Raw genomic sequence first — 23447 nt, 5'->3', positions numbered from 1 at the left:
TTAAAGTTTATAAAAAAAGTTATATTTATTTAGTTAGTTTATTTACACCAATAAATTTTAAAAAACAAAATTAAATTCATTATAAAATGAATAATTTAAAAAATATTTATTTGGAATGTAAATTAATTTATTATTTATTTTTTCAAAACGGTTTATAAACATTTTCGGGGTATGAGAAGTCACAAAAATGAGAAGTCACAAATTAAGTAAAATAGTATAAAAAACAAAATATCATGTTTAGATAAGCTCATTTGATCATTCTAATTTAATTAATTTTTTGCTACAAATTTTTATAGAATAATTTTGATTATGATAATATAGATACTTACATAAACGCCACATCTGAGTAAATTGAAAGATTTGTGGAATAATAAGAAAAACATCATTCACACTTTGTGAATTCAGATTTAATTAAAGCAGCTAATGCAAATTAAACAGGAAGATTGAGAGTTATTGTTTACTCTCAATTCCTGTATAATTTTATTTATTTATTTATTTATTTTGATTTACATAAATTGACAACTCCTTACATAAATCTTGTCAAATATGATTATCATTTTGAGAGCAAACTCTCTTTTTAAGGCCTCATTTGATCTTTGGGTTATCTGGGCAATGTTCGAGTTTCTTCTAAAAAAAACTCATGTTTGACCAAATTAGGTAAAAATCTAGGTTTTTTTTTTTTTTTTTTTTTTCAGTTTTACCCTTCTAATTATTTAATTATTTCTATCTTATCTTATTCTCTCCCCTCTTCTCAAATCTCATTTCTACTGATACATTATCAAAAGTTAGAGAATTCAGATTCTCTCTAACCCAAATCAATTATCAATTCCACTGATTTCATTTGATCTCATTAACAATTATCCATTTGATCTTTCTCCTCTGATCTTTTCATTCACTCAGCCGATAAGTTCCATCAACTCAACCGATCAATTTTTTAGATAAATATATAAATTTTATTTTTTAGTATAATTATTTATTTATTTAAATTATTTAAAATTTAAATGTGTTATAGTTAGATTTATATGGGTTTTAATTTTTATTTAAGGTAATTAATAAAAATAATATTAAATTTAATTAAAGGGTAATTTTGATATTTTAATTAATAAAATGATTGATTTGAGTTGTGATGAGATTGTTGGGGTTTGGGATAAAACCGGGTTTTATCCCAATAACCCAAAGATCAAACGAGGCCTAAGTGAATCTTAAGTGAATGATAAATGATAAAATGATAAATGATAAGACATTTAAGTTTTTCTAAAATAAATATAAATTAAATTGTATTTGATTTAATCCATTTAGTAGTTTAGAGATAAACAACTGAATTTCTAATTATATTATAATTTTGTTATTTTTATTATATTTGGTTTAAGTTTTAAATAATATATATTGTTAAATGATACACTAAAGATTGAAACCTTTATTTGAGATTTTTAGTTCAGTAGTACATAGTCCAATAACTAGTCATGAATTCGAATTTTCACACTTTAATTATTTAGAAATATACTTTGAAGTTGTGAAAAAAGCCAGGAATAATATCGGAAAGGATAAGAAGAGTTTAACCACACTCAAACTATTTAGACAAATTCTCATCGACCAGAAAACGTTTCTAAACTTGTTAAAATATTTGTTTTGCTCAAACCAAAATCGAATTCATCTAAGCAATTCTAAATTAGGTCAATCTTTATTCCAACCTCTCTATAGGGTTCGCACTAGAGAACTTGATCAATCCCATTATTCATTGAGGTTCATGCTCAATTTAGTATATGTATTATGATTTGAAATTAAATGATTAAAATATATGTTCTATAAGCTTAAACTTTTGCATGAAGCAAATATTACAATAAATTAAGATATACACCTCTAGAAAATTCTCCAAGAATGTCTAACCTTATCTATATCAACATTATTATTTACACACACATACTTATATTATTAAAATTATTCTTTTTTCATTTTCCACCTGCAATATGAAAAACTAATTCAATAGATAATCATAAAAGCTTAAATATTATTTCATTACCTTTGTTATCAACTAGTTTGCTCAAAAACGACAAGAAAATAATGAGCAACACAACTCCAGACATCAATCCAATTAAAATTGCGAGTGTTTTTTCATCCTCGTCATTATCTGCACAAAAAAAAAAAATTACTAGAAGTAAATACTAAAATCATTTATGTCAATAATGACTCGTATTAGTGTGTAAATAATTGAAGCAATACTTTTGTCACAATATAAGAAATTACCACAATGTATTCATAAAGATAGTAAAAAACAATTAGTACAAGTTATTCATCAACAACTAACTAACCTTTCATAGATGAAGGTTAAAGTTTCAAAAGTACTTACCGGTTTTCGAGTGTGCCCCTTGCTCGAAGTATCTCGTGTAACATTTTCCCAAGAATATGTCGCCCCACATCGCGGGTCCACACTCGACTTTTAAACGTCCTATTGCCTCTGATAAGCAGTCTTGACACTGGTCTCCACTCAAATCCTCCATGCATTGTGCTACCCCTTGTACATTTCGTGACCCACTCACACGAAAATAATCTTCCTCGACCCTTAGATGACCTAAGACCGCATCACGTGGAATCAACTCTTCCGAATCAAGTGAAATCGAAGGTCCACATTTCTTCATCACCAAAGTCTTGTCGTCAACTCCCACAAAGGAAACACTATCATACTTTACGTAACACCCTTCAAGTTGCAACGCCCCACTCGTCGAGTTACCACAAAGAACACCGAGTTGACTCACTGCTCCCACAACACAGTCTCGACAATTTGACCCTCTTAGGTCACCACGACACTGAAACAGACCGTAGGCGACCTCAGTTAGGGTCGAACCGGGGACTGAGCTGTTGAGGTTGTTGAAGGAAACATATGAGGCTGAGTTGATTAAGGAATTGAGTAGGGAGTTGACGTTTGATTCGTAAGGTGTTCCTTGGGTGTATTTTTGTTGGGAGCAGCCATCGTAGATGAACGATTGAATGGAACTTTGAGAAGGGTTTATGAAAATGAATAAAATGGTTGAGAGGAAGATGATGGAAAGGTGTGATGGAGAAGAAGGTGTAGAAAACATGTCTAAATCTCTAGCTATGGGGTGAAAATTGAAAGATATTGTAATGGGGTGAGCATGACCAGTGTCTTTATAAGCTAGCTTTGGAAGAGAGAATCTATGACTGGCAACTTGTTGTAGGATTTACTTTTTATATTGATTCAATTTTAAGTTTTCTTATGTAATACAACTTGGATAATATATATATTATAGTTTTGTATAAAATTCAACTTCTAATAATACAAGCATCCTTATCAAAAAAAAGTAATAATACAAACAGTAATATATATACCAACTTTAAATCAAAGCCAAGAGAAAAAAAAAATTCAATCTATGTATTGGTTGCATGAAAAAAGGAAAGTGTAACGATTTTCGGCTTGACTTTTTTCCGTTAACAAGAATTGCTTCGCTAATGTGTGATGCACTTTTGCGTTGTTTAACGGGGATCAATTAAAAAAAATTGTTTTTCAAATTTCGCTTTGAAGACTTCAACAAGACATTGTAACGCAAGAAGAGAGACAAATCTCAATTTCTTAATTACATCGTTATGAATGGTTAAGATGGTTCTTCAAGAAGATCCAAATATTTGAATCTAGCAACCATCAAAGAATAGTTAACCATCAGTCTTGTGATATCGATCCTCATGAGATTTTCAACTCATGTTATTTGAATGCAATTAGTTATTTTCAACTCAAGTTACTATTACAATTTACATTTAAATCCTCATGACAATGAAATTAGTGGAGAAATAAACCAATCAAACAATGAGTAATTTAAGAAATGAATGAAAAAAAAGTCAAATCATACAGGAATGAAATGTAAAAATTTAGAGAAGAAAAGAAAGTGATTTATTATAGACCTAATTAAATTACTAGGAAAATCCCAAAAGTATTAATTTGAGTGTAAACATGTCCCACTTAAGAACATTGGCTTTAACACATTGATTTGTAGTCGATGATGTTCATCTTCAAAGCTAGCCAAAACACACTCGATCAACAACAAAAGAAAAAAATGGATTGTGGCGGTGAAAGTTCTTGATGTGCCGGATTGATTTGAATTATATTAATTTGAGACTTCGATGAAGGATTTTTTCAATATTTGGATAATTGTTGTATTTGTTTCCTTAACTTCTTATATTATTTGTGAGTTTTAGTTGTACTTGGTCAATGGTATATTAAAATTTCTCTAATGTGTAATTTAGAGGTTACAAATGTTTAGGAAGAGGAGAAACATAGAGTTGTGTTTGGATAGTAATAATGTCTTTTTAAGATAATTACAAACAACAATACATTATGGGCAAGAGAAATTCATAATATTGTTTAAATTTAAATAGAAGTTGGCAACTTAAGGCAGCTTTTATCACATACTTTTTGAAACTTGTGAAAGTCACCTTTTGATATATATAGTAGTGATTACTTGTTTGAACCTTGAAGATACCAAAGTTTGATCAAGATCTTCCTTCCACAATAGGGCATATGGTATGTTCTTGGTTGAAAATCAAACTTTAAGAATTGTTTGGGTTGTTCTGATTCGGGATTTTTAAATAAATTAGGTTATTTAAAAAGTATGGGTTGATAATTTTGATGATGTGGGAATACTTTTGGTAAAAATTCTAAATTGTAGAATTAAATAATGGTAAAATAAAGTATATTTTAATATTTTGATTAATGAATTAAATGATATTATGGATAAGAGATAGTCGAAATAATATTTGATTAAATTAAATTATTTAAACTAACTACGCATAATTATATATATGAAAAAATATTAAAAGAATATTAATTTTATGAATTATTATATTCAAATTCATATACATCATAAAGGTTTAATATTAAAACTCAAATATAAGATTTTTTTTCATTTTAGTTATCTATATATATATATATATATATCTAATGACGCTTAATTTTGAAATGTTGGAGGTGTACATCATACTCTTTCCAAAATGATCTACATCATCATATATATTTTTATGTGTTAGATATATATATTTCTCTCTTCATTTATCTTTATTAATTAATTTTTTTATTTCCTTTACTATATATATATATTTTCTCACTAATAATATAAAAATTATTTTTTTTATCAATTCTATTAAATAAGTTTCATAATTATTTATGTCCGTTACTCTTTTATATATATATATATATTAATATTTTTTATTAATTAAATTTAGCATTAATATTAATTATAAAAAATTGTAAAAATAATAAGAGTTTCAGTTATTATATTATATTTATTATAAAATTATTTTATTTATATTAATTCAGTTTAACATTAAATATTAAATATGAAAATATGTAAAAATAAAAAATTTCAGTTATTGTATTATAATTAATAAAAATATGTAAAAATAAAAATTTCAGTTATCATACTATAATTAATTAAAATATGTAAAAATAAAAAATTTCAGTTATCATATTATAATTATCTATTAATTGAATTTAGCAATAAATATTGATTATATCGACTAGCAATAAATATTGATTATATCAACGTATATAACTACAATTAAACCAATATATTACTTCATCCAAATATTTTATTCCTATAAAAAATCTTAGATTAACAAGGTTCAATTGAAGAGAGAAGAGTGATATCTTCATATACAGAGCATTTTATTTGGTCGATCTCCTTTTGTCGTGTGCTATCTCTATTCATAATCTTCTCAATTTCTCTATCAATATCATGTTTTCAATAATTGAATTTGCATTATGTTATATTTCAACAATCTGTTTTCACTGATTTGTATTTTTTTCTATGAATTTGATATTTCAGGCAGCTGCAAAAACATCCTCGGTCTCCTTTTGTAGCTTCTAACTCTACAATCATTCAGGTAATTTCTTTTTCCTAATTTATTTATCTTACTTATTTTCTCTCTCATAATATAAGATCATCTCTAACCCACCAGCAAACAACTCTATTATAGGTCACTCAACTGCATTTTAAGTTTTTCTACAAAATCTTTCTCCCCCAAACCCAAATATGCAGGGACACTGTTCACATACTCAAAAGGTTTTCAAAACTTTCATTTCAGTCATTTTAGTTTTTTTTTTTAATTAATTTATATAACTTATTTATATTTTAATTTGTTTACATATTTTATTTATTTATATTTTAATTTATTTATATAATTTATTTATATGTTTAATTTATGATAATTTTAATAAGGTTTGTTTTGTTGTATTTTTTTTGTTTGTGAGATGTAATTTGTGTTTATGTAATAATGTTTAATTTATTTTATGCAGTGGTATAAATAATTGAATGAGAATTTTAAAAGAATTAATAGTTATTGTAAAGTTATGGGTTCAATTTGTAATTTTAGATAAATATATAGATAATATTGAAAAAATTAAAATTTATTATAAAAATGAATATTCTGAGAATATTCTTTTGAGTTTGAATTTTTAGGCTGGAGATAAATTACTGAGATGTTTACTGCATTTTAAGTATGAGAATAGATATTTGGGTTAGAGATGTATAAATTTCTTTCATAATATATATATTTCTCTTTCTTTATTTAATTATTAAGTATTTTTTTCTACTTATTGTATAAATTTTTATATATTTCACACTAATAATATAAAATATTTTTTTATTAATATTTTTACATAAAGATATATAATATTACATAACATATTTATATATATATATATATATATATATATATAATAACAATATATATAATAATGTTTAATAGATGAATATGAAGGTTTATACACAAATTATTAACTCTATAAGTTACTCTACTTTCTAAATTAATTTCTTTATATATTTCACTCTTTTTCTTAATCTAATTATTAAGTATTTTTTTTCTTACTTTCACTATATACATATTTATATTTTTTCACACTAATAATATAAAATATTTTTTATATTAAAATATATAATATTACCTAACATATTTATTTTTATATATAATAACAATATATATAATAATGAATGAATATGAAAGTTTATACACAAATTTATTAGGATTTCTATCTCATTTCATAATTTCTCTCTATTAATTAACTCTATATGTAATTACTTTACTTTCTAAATTAATTTCTTTATTTTATATTCAAGAATTTTTTCATTTTATAATTTATCTTTCTAATTAATTCCTAATATTACTCTTTTTTTTAATTTAATTTTTTTTTCACTTTCATAATATATAAAAATTTAAAATTATATATATATATATATATTAGGTAAGTTATGACTATTTATTTCAAATAGGTGGTTATATATAAATAAATATTTTAAATAACAATATTAAATATTTCTCTCAACTAAAATCTATATATATTAATTTCGTACTTAATTTTTTTTATCTCTAATCTTTATATATATATATATATAATAATAATAATAATAATTTTAACAAGGTTTGTTTTGTTTTGTTGTATTTTTTTTGTTTGTGAGATATAATTTGTGTTTATGTAATAATGTTTAATTTATTTTATGCAGTTATATAAATAATTGAACGAGAATTTAAAAGTAATTAATAAGTTGTTATAAAGTTATGAGTTCAATTTCTAATTTTAGATAAATATATAGATAATATTGAAAAAATTAAAATTTATTATAAAAATGAATATTATGAGAATATTTTTTTGAGTTTGAGTTTTTAGGTTGGGATAAATTACTAAGATGTTTAATGCATTTTAAGTATGAGAATAAATATCTTTCATAATATATATATTTCTCTTTTTTAATCTAATTATTAAGTATTTTTTTCTACTTACTATCTAAATTTTTATATTTTTTCACACTAATAATATAAAATATTTTTTTATTAATATTTTTTATATTAAAATATATAATATTAATAACATATTTATTTATATATATAATAACAATATATAATAATGTTTAATAGATGAATATGAAGGTTTATACACAAATTCATTATGATTTCTATCTCAATTCATTATTTTATATTCAAGAATTTTTTCATTTCATAATTTATCTTTCTAATTAATTCCTAATATTACTCTTTTTTTTAATTAAATTTTTTTCTACTTTCTACTTATCATAATATATAAAAAATTAAAATTATATATATATTAGGTAAGTTAAGACTATTTATTATAAATAGGTGGTTATATATAAATAAATATTTTAAATAACAATATTAAATATTTCTCTCAAATAAATCTATATATATATATTAATTTCGTACCTAATTTTTTTTTATATCTCTAATCTTTATTTATATATATATATATATATTGCTTAAGAGAATTTTTTTAATTTGGTTGTTCAAGAAATCATTTATTTGTGGACAATATTATTTTTTTATATCACAGTTTTTATTATTTGGTAATTTTCTGCATTTTTCTTAAATGTTATTGTGATCACTCTACTAAAGTGTGGTTTCATCTCTAAAATGACTATGATGTAAATTTTTTAACAAAGTTCTATCTCTAAAATATTCTTATTTTTATGTTGACTCTTGTATATCTACACTATCTCACTTTATTAAAAATACAAAGGTCTAAAGAGAATTTGATTGAGCCAACTTATTTTTTCTTTAAATAATATTATTATTATTTTAGTTTGAATTGTTTTAAGAGAATTTTTTTAATTTGGTTGTTCAAGAAACTATTTATTTGGGACAATATTTTTTTTTATATCACAACTTTTATTATTTAGTAATTTTCTGCATTTTTTTTAATGTTATTAATATCTGTAATCACTTTACTATACTACTACAGTGGTTTCATCTCCACAATGACCGAGTGTGATTTAAACTTTCAAACAAAGTTCTATCTCTAAAATATTCTTTTTTTGTCCTGACTCTTATATATCAATACTATCTCACTCTATAAAAAAATACAAAGGTCTCAAGAAAATTTGATTGAGCCAACTTATTTTTTCTTTAAATAATACTATTTTTTTAGTTTGAATTTTTTTAAGAGAATTTTTTTAATTTGGTTGTTAAAGAAACTATTTATTTGTGGACAATATTTTTTTATTATTTGATAATTTTTCTGCATTTTTCTTGTACTACAGCGTAATTTCATCTTCACAGTGACCGAGTGTGATCTATCTCTAAAATATATATATATATATATTTTTGTCTTGACTCTTGTATATCTACACCTTCTAACTTTATGAAAAATACAAAGGTCTCAACCATTCTTTTACTAAATTTATTGAAACTCATTGCAAAAAATTGATGCAGTCAACCTTAAGAACTAAAAATAATTAATATACATATGATCGAAACATATTTTATATTATATAAACATATATCTTACTTTAAGTTAATATTATTATTACAATTAAGTTACTATTAGTAGTGATATATTTTTTATTGAACAAAATATATTAATACTTACTTAATCTTTGATTATAAATATAGAATTTGTATCATTTGGTTAATCTTCTTTTTTACCAGATACTATTTAAGAGAATTTTTTTATAATTTAGTGAAGGAGTTTTATTAATCTAAATTTTCCATGACCTACTTTCAAATTTTTTGGACTAGGTTAGTCTTAGAAAAAAGAGATTTTTTGAAAATTGGTTATAAATACTTATTTAAATGCTGAACTATAATATCAAACTATATCAATTATAGGTAAAATGTGTTATATACTATTATATCATTCACCCCGCATGAGTTTATCCCCTCTCTTATCTTCGAGTAAATTACATCGTTTCTTTTGTGATGAAAAATTTTCTAACAAAAATTAACCTTGTATAAAAAAAAAAAAATTATAATTTTGTAATTACAATTAGAAATATATAAAAATAAAAAATATATTTAATAAAATAGTTTAAAAGTCTAACAACAATCCTCTTTTTTCAAACATCATTCAAAAGATAAATTAAGTTTTAAGCCAATATAATTTATTTATATTTATTCATTTTTTAAGTTAAAATCGGGTATTGACTATTGAATTATGTTAGTTTTTTTTTTATAAAATGAATTCTAATTTCGTTTTTTATAAAGTTCGTAAAATGAAGAGTAATGTTATCTTCATTTGATTATGAATTTGTTTTTTTATTATTGTAAAAAAAATATTTTTAAAAAAACAATCAACAAAATTATATAAAAATTCAAAGGATTCGCATAGCATTTTGACACAAGAAATTAAGACAAAAAAAAAACTAAAAATTAGAGTCAATAATCTAATCTTTAAGAATTAAGAACCATCTAGTAAATCTACAAATGTCTATAAATTAAATTAGAGTTGAGAGATTTAATTTAATATAAGAAAAATAATAATATATACTTTATTTACCTTACATAAAAAAAAAGATTAATTATTTTTTTAGAGTGAGATTTAATTTTTTATGTTTTTGTTAATAGTACATTTTTATATGGATATAATAATTTTTATAATTAAAATTATAAAATTATAAATTTATAAAATATTTTTTATTTAAAAAATTTATATAATGTAAAAAAATGATATGAAATGATATAACCTTTATTTATATAATAATAATAATAATGTAATTTTAAAATTTATTTTTCTTCTTCAATCAAATTTTCTCAATTTTTATTTTAAGTTTAAATAACTTAAAATAAAAATAAATTATTTTTAAAATTATAGTTATAAACTCATAATATTATTTATTTATTTAATTATATATATATTAAATTTAAATGTTATTATCTCATATAAAATAATATTTAATAAAAAAAATCAAAAAATTTATATGATTTAAAAAAAAATGACATAAGATAATATAACTTTTATTTGATTATATCTAAATTAAGTTTAAATATTTTCAAACATTTATTATATAATAATAATAATAATGTAATTTTAAATTTGATGTACTAAACTTGTATTTTTTTATTTTTATCAAAATTTCTTAAATATTATTTTAAGTTTAATTTATTTTTTTATTGACTTTTTGTTTTCTATCTTATAATTTAATTATATTTTTTGATTGATTATGTATATAAATATATGAATTATATTTTTTCTTTTATTATTTTTCTTGAATTTGGAATTGAATAATAAATAGGTAGATAATGAATCTAAAATAAATATCATATCATTAAAAGTTAATTAGAAAATTACATTAATTTTGAAATTTTTATAACTTTATTTTATTTTTCTAAAAATATTTAGTTTAACCTTTTAAAAGAACTTATTTTTTTTCAAATAGTTTGATAATGTAGTTTGTATTTGTAAGCAAAACTTATTAGTTAATTTTTATTGTTTTATTTTTTTTATATAAAATGTGCCTAAAGATCATATTTTTTTTATAACTATGATATTTTTTATATTATAATCTTTGATTTAAGATATTTAAAAATATATTTTTATTTTTTTTATAATAAAAACAATGCAAATATTTTCACATTTATAGTTCGACAAATTATTCTAAGGATAAGAAGTATTGTGAAGCTAAATTGTACCACCTAAAAGTTGACTAATATAATATAGTGGTGTTATTTAAATTTTATATTATTATTTTTTTATTAATTCTAAAATTTGTTTGATAAATATATTTATTTATTATAATATGTCAAATTATAATATTTTTAGGTCAATAATAAAGTTTTTATATCTGAAATTGATCCGGATAATGAGGTGGACCGATTAAATATAAAAAAGCAGATAAGCAAGAGAGAAAAGGCCAGGAAAAGCTCGGATATATTCTTATGAATTACAGTAGGAACTGGACCAATCTATCTTGAAAGGCTCCCATGTCCCGCTAACCTTCTAAAATGTAAGGTCATAAAAACAGTTCATAGATAGTAAAAGTTGGGTCTCACATCACCGGAGCGACTCCATGTGCTCTCCTCTCCTTTAATTCTGTAATTGTTATTTGTTTATTTTATTTATAATATTTTTTTTATTAAATTGTTAAAATTTTTGATTATTTTATTAATGATTAATTTGTTAAATTATATGAGTCTTCTCTTAACCGTTTAAAAGAAGATTTATCTTTTAAAGTACTTAATATTATAAAAATGAGAAAAAAAAATTTTAAAATATAATTTATTAGTATAAAAATATGTCATTTTTTTTAAACTCACTCAATTTTGTTAATAATATTCATGAATGGTGGTGTGATTTATATAATATTATAATTTTAACGTTATAATGTAATTAATTTATACTTATCTTTTATCTTTTATCTTATTCTAAATTGTAATCAACAATATTTATCTTTAAAAAATTGTTTATCATGTGTAAAATGACCCTACAATTAAGGGAAATAACTCTAGTAGCATTAAAATTGAATATGTTCATCTCTAAATTTGCTGAGAAAATTGACCTGATGAAAGATAAAACTCTAGGGAAAATTGTGAGATGTTTTAAATATCTAGATATATGTGATAACTCTCTTTTTATTTGTCATTTTTTTTTACTTTCTCAGCTATAGTACTACTTATCAATAAAATTGACGGTTCATTATCGTTAAAATGTAGTATATTTATTTGATTTATGCTGCAATTACTTTTATTTTATTATATATCTGGTATGAAATTGGTTAACTGCAATGTTGGTAATCGAAAAAAAAAATTAAAGCTAAAAATTTTCTTATTTCATAATGTCCATAATATTCTTAAACACTTCATTTCAACTTAAAATAGGAATGCACAACCATGAAAATGATAGAAAGAAAATTCATATTATTTAGAATAAAGATATTTTGTAACATTAATTTGAGTGTCAGATGAGACTTTAAATAGCTGATTGTTTGATCGAAACTTGAGTTTGGTATGAAATGAAACCGGAATAGAAAATCTCTAACCAAAATACAATACACAACATTTATGAGGATATTTTTCATTTTATTTAGTTTCGGAAAACCAACTCTAACTTGGTGTGTTTGTTTTAGAAGCATTCAAAATGGTACATAAGGATGACAATTTGAAACCGCCCCATGAAAACGAAACTAAATTGTCCTGTTTGGGACGATTTTTCTCCGAAACCGAATGGGGGTGGGGCGGGGATGGTATTTGTATCCTCTGCCCCGACCGTCACGATTTCACCCCAATTCTACCCCGAACACTATAAACATAATTAAATATATTAAATCACCAATATATTTATTTATTCATAATATTTTATAAGAGTCATAAATTTATTTCTTTATAATAATATAAAATTTCAATATATTACAATTATATTATATTAAAAAAATCGTTTATATAAAAATAATTATTATTTTTAAATATTTTATTAACGGTGCCTTGCGGAAATTTCCCAAAATTGTACGAATCTGAACGGGGCGAGGATGGTATTAAAAGAATCCCCGAAATAAAAACGGGGCGGGGATGTTAATGCATTTCCCGCTCCGAACAGACTCATTGTCATCCCTAATGGTACACAAATTTTGGGATGTTAATTGTTAAGTTAATTTGTAATCGAAATCACAATTTTAAGTGAGAGAGTTCATATTCTTTTTATCGTACATTTTGATAAACAAATTACAAAGATATTACAAATTAGTTGGGAGAGACTTCCAAGAAAAAAATAATTCTAAAATCTTGCATTGTAAATAACAAATCTAATAAATCAAAAAGTTGAAAAATATTTTTAGAAGATACTCAACCTTATATATCTTTATAGTATTAAGTGTCACATTCATACAATCAAATTAGTTAATTTATATAAATTGTCATTAAAGCTCATTGTTATATTAATGAGTGTCAAAAATTGGCAAGAAAAGTAACATATAATCATAATCATGTTCTTTAACATATATCATGAAATAGTCTTTCTATTATTCATTTTACTACAAGTGTTCACACTTCGATCAAATCAACATCTCATTCAAATATATTTTTAATCATCAATCTTAATTGAGACATCTAATCTCGTGAGCTTACAATCCTTTGTTATCGGCCTCTTATCCCTCTCAACAAATCAACCATTAATTCCAATTGACATCTTATCTCGTGACCTCATTACTTTCACATGTATATCTTCGTCAAATCAATTACCAACCACCAATCACAATCACACTTTCCCGTGGCTCTCTTATCCCTCGGCAAACTAACCACCAATTTCAATCGCCCTCTAATCTCGTGACCTCACTGTTGGGTTTTGCAACAGCAAAACTATGGATCTTCTCCGAAATCAAACCTGTGACAAATCAGTTTCCAAATCGTCTATGACGACAAACAGATTACGAAGACTAAAATAGCACAAAGCACTAAACGACAACACAATATACGTGGTTCGGTCAAAATCAACTTACGTCCACGGGAGGGATAAGTTTCATTAAATCAAAGAAATGTCAATAGTAGAAACTTACATGCCCTACTCTCAAATGAAAGAAGTGATTACACTAGGAATGATTGGACTACTCCACAAAAGCTCCCCCAATCTTTCTCTCTGGATCAGCCAAAGAACAAGAAGAAGAAGGAAACCAGAAAATCCTAGATCTGTAATTCACTCTCTCTCAATCTTACTGTATGTTATGATAAAAATACCAAAAAAAAGTATTTATACTCTAACCCGTTTTCATAAAAGAAACCCTGACCCGTTTACCCTGAATTTAAAACTCGTCCGTAATGGCAAGGAACACCTCAACACTCGCGATCTTTTGTTATCAACCTCTTATTCATTGGAAAACCATACTCTAATCACACGTCTAGTATTCATTGGCAAACCAATTACCAATCTCAATCGACCTCTAATCTTGTGACCTCACGATATTTGGTTACTGGTCTCTTATTCCTCGGTCAACTAACCACGACCAGTCTTTTATTTATATATATATATATATATATATATATATATAATATATATATAATTCACTTAAATTTGCATTGGCAAGAATTCGAACTATAGTCTCAAACCACAACCAAACTTTTATTTATACATATAATTCACTTAAATTTGTATAAGTAAGAATTCGAACTATAGTCTCGAGTGTGGAAGAGATTAGTTTAACTATTAAACTACTTGTTATTGATTAATTTTATTTATAATTTTGTGTATGTATACTACATATTTTGTAAACTAATACAAATTTTAAAATTTCAATTTATTTTTTATACAATTCAAAAATAATATTTCTCTTTTTATTAATAAATTAATATATTTTTTAGTATTAAATAATATTATTTATCATTTCATATCAAATATAAAATGTAAACAAATAATCATTAATTTATTTTTATCTAAATATATTACAAATTAAGTTTTAAATAAATTGGTATATATATAATATATAATTTTTAAAAATAATTCATATATATATATAATATATTATAAAATAATTAATACAAATAGAATTATTAAAATAAAAATGTATCTAATAAATATAGAGAATTAAAAAAATATTAATATAAAAATATGATAAATAATAAAAATATAATATTTTTATTTAAACAGGTTGTTATATATAATATATAATTATATATATTATAAAATAATTAGTAAAAATATAATTATATTATTTATTAAAAAATATATAAAATATAGCTAAAATGATAAATGAGTTTTTATATATTATTTTTTAACTTTAATAATTAATTACGTGTTTATTAATTTTTAATATATATATTTTTCATTTTTATTAAATAAAAAATAATAATAAAAGAAAAAACATTTGATATAACTTATAGTCATACTCATTAACTTATGTTCGAATCTATATTTCAACTCAAAGTATTTAAATTATTACGGATTTCGATTCAATAATCTGAACACTTTCAAACAAACTGAGTTGAGTAGTTATTTATAATTTGTATTTGGTATATATTTTAAATTATTTGAAGAAATAAAACAAATCAGTGGGTAGATACTTTCTTACTAGGATACTTTATTTATTTATAAAACAGATCAGTGGGTATATATATAATTTGAATTATAGGATACTTTATTTATTTATAATAAAACTTATGCTAGATGATAATTTAAATTATTTAAAGAAAACATTGGAAACGTTTCAGGTTTATAATTAGAATCAAGTTATACGTTTCTTTCTTTATAAGCTAAAGTTTAGAATGTAGTACCATTGATTTTTATTTTATTTTTAATAATGATCTCAATTGTATTTTATTGTATTAGAACGTATTATTTTTTCTGTTTAATTTATTGTTTGGTATTTATTTTCAATTGTATTTGAACATGAGATTTTTAAAATGAGAAATGATAAAGAGCGGGAAAGATACGACAGAAATGTGTAGGAAAATGATGTGGCATGTTTTAAGTGGATTGAAAAATTGATAATTCTCTCTCTTATTAAATTTTCAATCTACTTAAAATATGTCATATCATTTCCCTACATATTTCTGTCATATTTTTCTAGCTCTCTATCCTTTCCTTTTCAAATAATGGTCTTTACATACATATCTCATATTTTTTTTATTTTTTTAAAAAAATTATTGTAATCATTAATTTTTGTAAAAGTGATTGTTGTAATATTTTTATTAAATCTTTAAGAATATAATATTAACAAGATAAGAATATAAGATCTAGATACCAAAGTTATATATTGTTTAGATAGACTGAATATGGATACAAATTACAATAATAAAAGTTTTATTTAGTAAAAATATGTTATAAGAAATCAAATTAGTGTATTTTGGTATTTAATTTAATTATTTGACAGATTTTAGATATTGTTAAAATTATTTTGACAGATTTGATTGGAAAATAGTTTGATTAATGAGATGTTGCATTATTTGAATAATTGTCTATCCAAAAGATTTTGATTTTGGGAATAAATTGGAGTGTTTTTTTTTATGTTTTTTTTTGTAGAATAATAAAACATTTCTAAGGTATTTCACAGTCATTCTTGTCGAGCTATGTTAAGCAAAAAAAATTAATATTTTTAAAATCCTATTTGAGATATATAATATTGAAATTATATAAATTAGTATAATTTAATTGATAAAATAAATTATTAAAAAGTTAAAATATATGTTCTAACATTATAAATAAGTTTTCTTTTATTTAAAAATTAAACTGAGTATATAAAAAATATCGCATTATAAAACATCGAAAATATCAATTTTGTTGGTATACAAAAAATGATAAGGTATGAATATATAATACTAATATCGAAAATATACTTACCGTAAAGATATGATATTTTCAAAATTATATCGAAATAATATTTATAAATTAAAAAATATATATTATTTATAAATAATTAAATTTTTATTTTTATTTCAAGAATTAAATTCATGCATGATTATGAACTTTTTATAAAATCAAATCAAAATTTAATAAATTTAATTCTTTTTCTAAATAGATTTAAGATTCTAACTCTAAAATTTGCTATTTTTTCTCTCTTTCACTTTAATAAATTTATTGTTTACTCTAAATAGATTTATCTGAATTTAATTATAAAATCTTAATTTTTAAAAATCAAATCAAAATATAATTAAATTGAATATTATTCTGTATGAACGATATAATTGATATTGTATCGAAATCGCGGTATACAGTCAATATTCGGTATGATTGGTATGTTACTTGTATCATATTGAGATTTCGGTATATCAGAATAATGTTATGGTACGTCGGTAACGGTATGACTTTTTATATACCGAAACTTTCGATACAGATACCGTATAAATAAAAAAATTACGGGTTATTATTTTATTTTATGAGGAGGAAAGTCTTTATCAAAGAGGTACACACCCCTAGTTAGTGGTCTATCGATCTCATAGTTCTCTTTACCTTAGGGCGATACTCACTTCGCCAAAAAAGGAAAGATGAAAGAAGAAAAAACGAAATTATTTTTAAGGATATATATAAAATAAAATAAAATATGTCAGAATTGTAAAATGGTCGTCTTACTAGGGACAATTGAGATTTCAGACTTCTTTTTCAACTTCACAATTTGAAATTCCGAGTTATTATTAAAGTTATAAAAAAAGAAAAAAAAAATAGTGTCCATAAAAGGTTATGAACAAAAGTATTGCAAGCCATATCATGGATGGACATGAAGAGTTAATATACCTTTATTCTTTATCTCTACTTTTTTTATTATATCCTTTTTAAAAAAGCCAAAATGGAATTATGCATACACATGTTCAATCACATGACCCAATTATCAAATCTCACCTATAAAAAAACATTATCTCGTGCCATACACATTCTTAAATCTCAAAATAATTGATTTTAAGATTATATATTGTTAACAAGATCATGCCCGCCATGAGTTCACCGAAAAACTGATTTATTTGTATTACTTTATTGTAGTTATCAATAGGCTATTGTGTCGTCACACTTATGGAATACCTCAAACTCCATGGTTCGGTCACAAAACATGTTCTAATGTCCTTAACGTCATAAAGAAACTCGTATGGCAGCCTCTCTTGTTGGTCTTCAATTTCATGATTGTTTTTTGTTCAATTTGTTAAGGATTTCAAAGTTACAACTATACCCACACGATGAAGTGATTTTTAAAGTCTTAAGTTCTCCACTTTAGAAATAAAAAATTAAAGCGTGTTTATTTTATTTTATTGAGGTTTTGATTCATATTTTATTAGAGTTTATAAATTGTAATGAGTTGTAAGTTTTTATTGGATTTAGGAGTAATAGTTTAGTCTTTTTGGCTTTTAATGTACTCATATAAATAGAGACATTGTAATATAGGTTTATTCGGACCATTATTCCATAGAAAATCAATAGAATTGACGATTCTCCGAGGATGTAGATATTGTTGCTGAACCTCGTTATATCTTGTGTTCTTTATTATTCATTACCATTTTATCTTTATATTTTGTTTTATTGTATGTTTAGATTAGATTTTTCTCGAGCCTGACGTTGCCATTATTCAATACTAGCTTCAACACAAGAATTTTAATTTATATGACCTCAAAGAAAGAGACATAATGGCATTATCGACTAAATAAGCTAATTAAGACATTTAAACTATATCTTTATTTGAAACTAAAAATTAACATCCAAAAATGAATTTTTATAATAGGATCTTATAGGATAGGACAAGCATAATGTTTAACATTTTGTGACATAATATACAATAATATTCAAATCCACGATGGCTTTCCGAAAGCTCCAACCCATGTGTGCCCTCATAGATTGGATAATAGTTCGACTAATCTAGTGCCTCTTGATGAAGCTAAACTTAATTATTAATTATTTCAACTAAGAGTGGGTCGGTACGGTATACTTTAATGTTTTATCCATAACTTATATCTTACCGAAAATTTTGGTATACAAAAAATGCATACATTTACCTTACCTTGATTTCAGTATACCTTAATTTCGTTATATCTTAATTTCGATATACAAAATATTCATATATTTACCTTACCTTGATTTTTGTATACCTTAATTTCGATACGGTATCGGTATTATACCTTTGAAATATTATACCCAAAAATAATATTTTTATAATTAAATTAATATCAAATTTATTTAATTATTTTCTTATAAGTATTATATATATATTATATATATTATATATATTTTAACTTATAAAAACTATTTCGGTATATCTCGATATACCAAAATTTTAAAAATCTCATACATTTACCTTATCAATAATTTCGGTATCGGTATCATACCTTACCTTTTTTTCGGTATACTTTAAAAATCGATATTTTTAATATATTACGGTATGATATTTTTGATATACCTTTAATATCGGTATTTTTTTACACCCCTAATTTTGATACCATCTTCTTCAAAATTTTGATTATTAAGTAAGGTTTTCTCCAATTAGAGCTTCTCAGTGAAAAGACATATAAATATGTGGTTGAAAATAGTAAGAGGCTTTTAAAGTTCAAAGCAGATTTTGCAATTGCCATGATTAAAATGAGAGATAATTATGCCTATGAACATCAGTGATTAGAAGAAGAAGTAGCACTCTAAGCTAATAAATTTAATTATTTTGTTGAGATATCATTCATGCAATTTTTTTCCTTTTATTGTAGTATATAGGAGAAATGATTGGGAAAGACAATTTAAGAGAGTAGATATCTTAACACAAGATTTTTTCTTTTTTTCAATCAATAAGGTGATATCACGTCATTTTTTTCTCATTTTGTTCTACTATTGTTTATTTTAATGTGAGTTGGATATTTTAAGCATTGATATTAAAGTTGTGTGTGAAAAAATAAAATGTCATTTTCTTGAGTTTCTTAAAATTCTTTAATTAAAGAAATATCCATTGTATTACATATTATAAATATATATATTTGAAATGGCTATTTGTATTTTAATTTAGTTTTGCTTGTTTCTAAATATATATATATATATATATATATATATATATATATATATAATCTTTTTATACATTAAAACATATGGGTAGAAAGTACACAAGGCCACTATTGTGTTCAATGGAAAAAGAAACCAATAATTCATCACATTACTTGGAGTTGTACAATGATGTCCTAAGATATTTCAATATCAGCTCACATATATGATCTCCTACACACCAATACACTTGAATTTATAAAAAAAAAAATTGAACTACACAAAATAGTTAAATTTAAGTTAATAAAATTATAATAAAAACATGTTTATGTATGAAATTCAAAAGCTTTATATACATCAAAAATTCAGTCCAGTTTTTGGAAAATTTTATTATTGCTTCATCATCATTGACACACAAGTGCATTGATTTATCAGAATAATATCAAACAATAAAAAAAACGAAAATTCAAATAAAATAAGAAAATTGAGATTAAGATCACACAGCATTGCCAAGTATTAAATTAAGTTTGACTTCAAAAGATGGAGCTTATTATGGTCATTGTAATCTAAATTTAACCTTTCATACAATTCAATAAACTAAAAATATAAAAAGTAGCAATTCGAGTCAGTTTTAGATTGGTTGGTTTGAATTTACAAGTTAACGAAATACTAACATGAGTATTCAAACCTATCCAGCAATAAATTTTGCGCCTAGTTAAATGATTAATGTATTTACGGGGTTATATGCTTAACTCATCTTCCAATTTTTTTTATCTCACACACCAATACACTTGAATTTATAAAAAAAACAACATTTTGAACTGCATTAAATAGTTAAACTTAAGTTAATAAAATTATATTAAAAACATGTTTTATGTATGAAATTCAGAAGCTTTAAATACATCAAAAATTCAGTCCAAGTGTTGGAAAAAATTATTATTGTTTCATCATCATTGACACACAAACAAAATCAATTGCATTGATTTCTCATAATCATATAAAATCAAATTGAAAAAAAAATCAAATAAATAAGAAAATTGAGATTAAGATCACTCAGTCATGGCAAGTATTAAATTAGGTTCAATTCTGCCGACAATTGTCCACAACTTGAACTTCAGAAGAGGGAGCTTATTATCATTATTGTAATCTCAATCTAACCTTTCATACAATTCAATCAAACTAATATATAAAAAGTAGCAATTCAAGTCAGTTTTAGATTTGTTGGTTCGAACAGGTTAACGAAATACTAACCTGAATTCAAACCTATCAGGTAACAAATTTGGTGCATTTTGTGCCTAGTTAAATATGATTAAGGTTTTGCAGTTACGTGCTTAACACGTTTTTCAATTTTTTTTATTTCACACATCAATGCACTGCACTGAATTTATAAAAAACAATATTTTGAACCGAATAAAATAGTTAAACTTAAGTTAATAAAATTATATTAAAAACATATTTATGTATGAAATTTAGAAGCTTTACATACATCAAAAATTCAGTCCAAGTGTTGGAAAAAATTATTGATTTCTCAGAATCATATAAAATCAAATTGAAAAAAAAATCAAATAAATAAGAAAATCGAGATTAAGATCACTCAGTAGTGGCAAGTATTACATTAGGTTCGATTCTGCGGTCGGTTGTCCACAATTTCAACTTCAGAAGAGGGAGCTTATTATCATCTTTGTAATCTCAATCTAATCTTTCATACAATTCAATCCAACTAATATATAAAAAGTAACAATTCGAGTCAGTTTTAGATTGGTTGGTTCGAATTTACATGTTAACGAAATAATAACCTGAGTTCAAACTTATCGAGCAACAAATTTTGTGCCTAGTTAAATGTTTAAAGTATTTGCGGGTTACGTGCTTAACCCGTTTCCCAATTTTTTTTTATCTCACACACAAATACACTTGAATTTATAAAAAATAATATTTTGAACTGCATAAAATAGTTAAACTTAAGTTAATAAAATTATATTAAAAACATGTTTATGTATGAAATTCAGAAGCTTTAAATACATCAAAAAATTCAGTCCAAGTGTTGGAAAAAATTATTATTGCTTCATCATCCGTGACAACACAAACAAAATCAATTGCATTGATTTCTCGGAAACATTTAAAATCAAATTAAAAAAAATAGCAAATAAAATAAGAAAATCGAGATTAAGATCACTCAGTAGTAGCAAGTATTAAATTAGGTTCGATTCTGCCAGCGGTTGTCCACAACTTCAACATCAGAAGAGTGAGCTTATTATCGTCATTATAATCTCAATCTAACCTTTCATAAAATTCAATCAAACTAATATATAAAAATTAACAATTCGAGTAAATTTTAGATTAGTTGGTTTGGATTTACAGGTTAACGTAATATAGTTCAAACCCATTAGGCAACAAATTTTACACTTAGTTAAATGATTAAAGCATTTGTAGGTTATGTGCTTAATTAGCTTTTCAATTTTTTTATCTCACACAAAAATACCTTGAATTTATAAAAAAAACAACATTTTGAACTACATAAAATAGTTAAAATGAAGTTAATAAAATTATATTAAAAACATGTTTATGTATCAAATTCAGAAGCTTTAAATACATCAAAATTCAGTCCAAGTGTTGGAAAAAATTATATTGCTTCATCATCATTGACACACAAACGTGCATTCATTTCTCAGAATCATATAAAAACAATTTGAAAAAAACAAAAATTCAAATAAAACAAGAAAATCGAGATTAAGATCACTAAGTATTGGCAAATATTAAATTAGGTTCGATTCTGCCTGCGATTGTTCACAACTTCAACTTCAGAATAGGGAGCTTACTATAGTCATTGTAATCTCAATCTTTCATACAATTCAATCAAAATAGCAATTCAGGTTGTTTCAAGTTGGTAGATTCGAGTTGAGCAACAATACTAACTTGAACGTGTCAAAATTTCTAACATAAACTTAACATATTTATTTGTTATTGACCCAAACTCGACCCAATTTACCTAATTCAACTCATGGTAAATAATTCACATACAAAATTGAAGCTAAATCATAAAGTAACTTAAAAATTCATTAAAAAAAAGTAAAAAAAAAATACAAACTCAACCAAAAAAGAAACATCAAGTCATTTTAGGTCAGCACATTTGACCCGTTTTTGTCGGGTCCAAAATAGAGACTGAAGAGAGATAATTGCTCAGTTGATGATATAATCGACACGCAAAATTCTCAAAATAGAGAAACCTGCATTCCGGTCTGTTGAGCTTGAATTTGATGAAGTCTTCATCGCAAATTTATCTCCATATATACACTTAACA

General features: G+C 23.5%; 1 protein-coding gene and 4 non-coding genes across 6 annotated transcripts; all 5 read right to left on the bottom strand.

Moving 5' to 3' along the window:
- Positions 1-1766: 1766 nt before the first annotated feature.
- On the bottom strand, positions 1767-3134 carry LOC124936524 (plasmodesmata-located protein 6-like). 2 transcript variants are annotated; one of them, XM_047477028.1, is made up of 3 exons: positions 2348-3134; positions 2021-2128; positions 1767-1975 (listed from the first exon to the last, which is right to left on the bottom strand). In XM_047477028.1, exons 1-3 carry the CDS (start codon positions 3075-3077, stop codon positions 1950-1952), a joined length of 864 nt encoding a protein of 287 aa, XP_047332984.1. In that variant the 5' UTR covers positions 3078-3134; the 3' UTR covers positions 1767-1949. The 2 variants fall into 2 exon arrangements, with proteins under 2 accessions (XP_047332984.1, XP_047332985.1); XM_047477029.1 differs by having other exon boundaries at positions 1767-1960.
- Positions 3135-21198: 18064 nt separating this feature from the next.
- On the bottom strand, positions 21199-21300 carry LOC124937132. The gene has a single exon (XR_007099243.1). It is a non-coding gene; the product is annotated as a small nucleolar RNA R30/Z108 (small nucleolar RNA).
- Positions 21301-21739: 439 nt separating this feature from the next.
- Positions 21740-21841, bottom strand: LOC124937131. The gene has a single exon (XR_007099242.1). It is a non-coding gene; the product is annotated as a small nucleolar RNA R30/Z108 (small nucleolar RNA).
- Positions 21842-22318: 477 nt separating this feature from the next.
- Positions 22319-22420, bottom strand: LOC124937130. The gene has a single exon (XR_007099241.1). It is a non-coding gene; the product is annotated as a small nucleolar RNA R30/Z108 (small nucleolar RNA).
- A 900-nt stretch (positions 22421-23320) lies between these two features.
- Positions 23321-23423, bottom strand: LOC124937165. Its single transcript, XR_007099275.1, has one exon. It is a non-coding gene; the product is annotated as a small nucleolar RNA Z107/R87 (small nucleolar RNA).
- Positions 23424-23447: the final 24 nt, after the last annotated feature.

This window comes from Impatiens glandulifera, chromosome 4 (genome assembly GCF_907164915.1).
Source record: "Impatiens glandulifera chromosome 4, dImpGla2.1, whole genome shotgun sequence".
NCBI classification, from domain to species: Eukaryota; Viridiplantae; Streptophyta; class Magnoliopsida; order Ericales; family Balsaminaceae; genus Impatiens; species Impatiens glandulifera.
The sequence above is the reverse complement of the archived record's forward strand: the minus strand, read 5'-3'. Positions and strand labels throughout refer to the sequence as shown.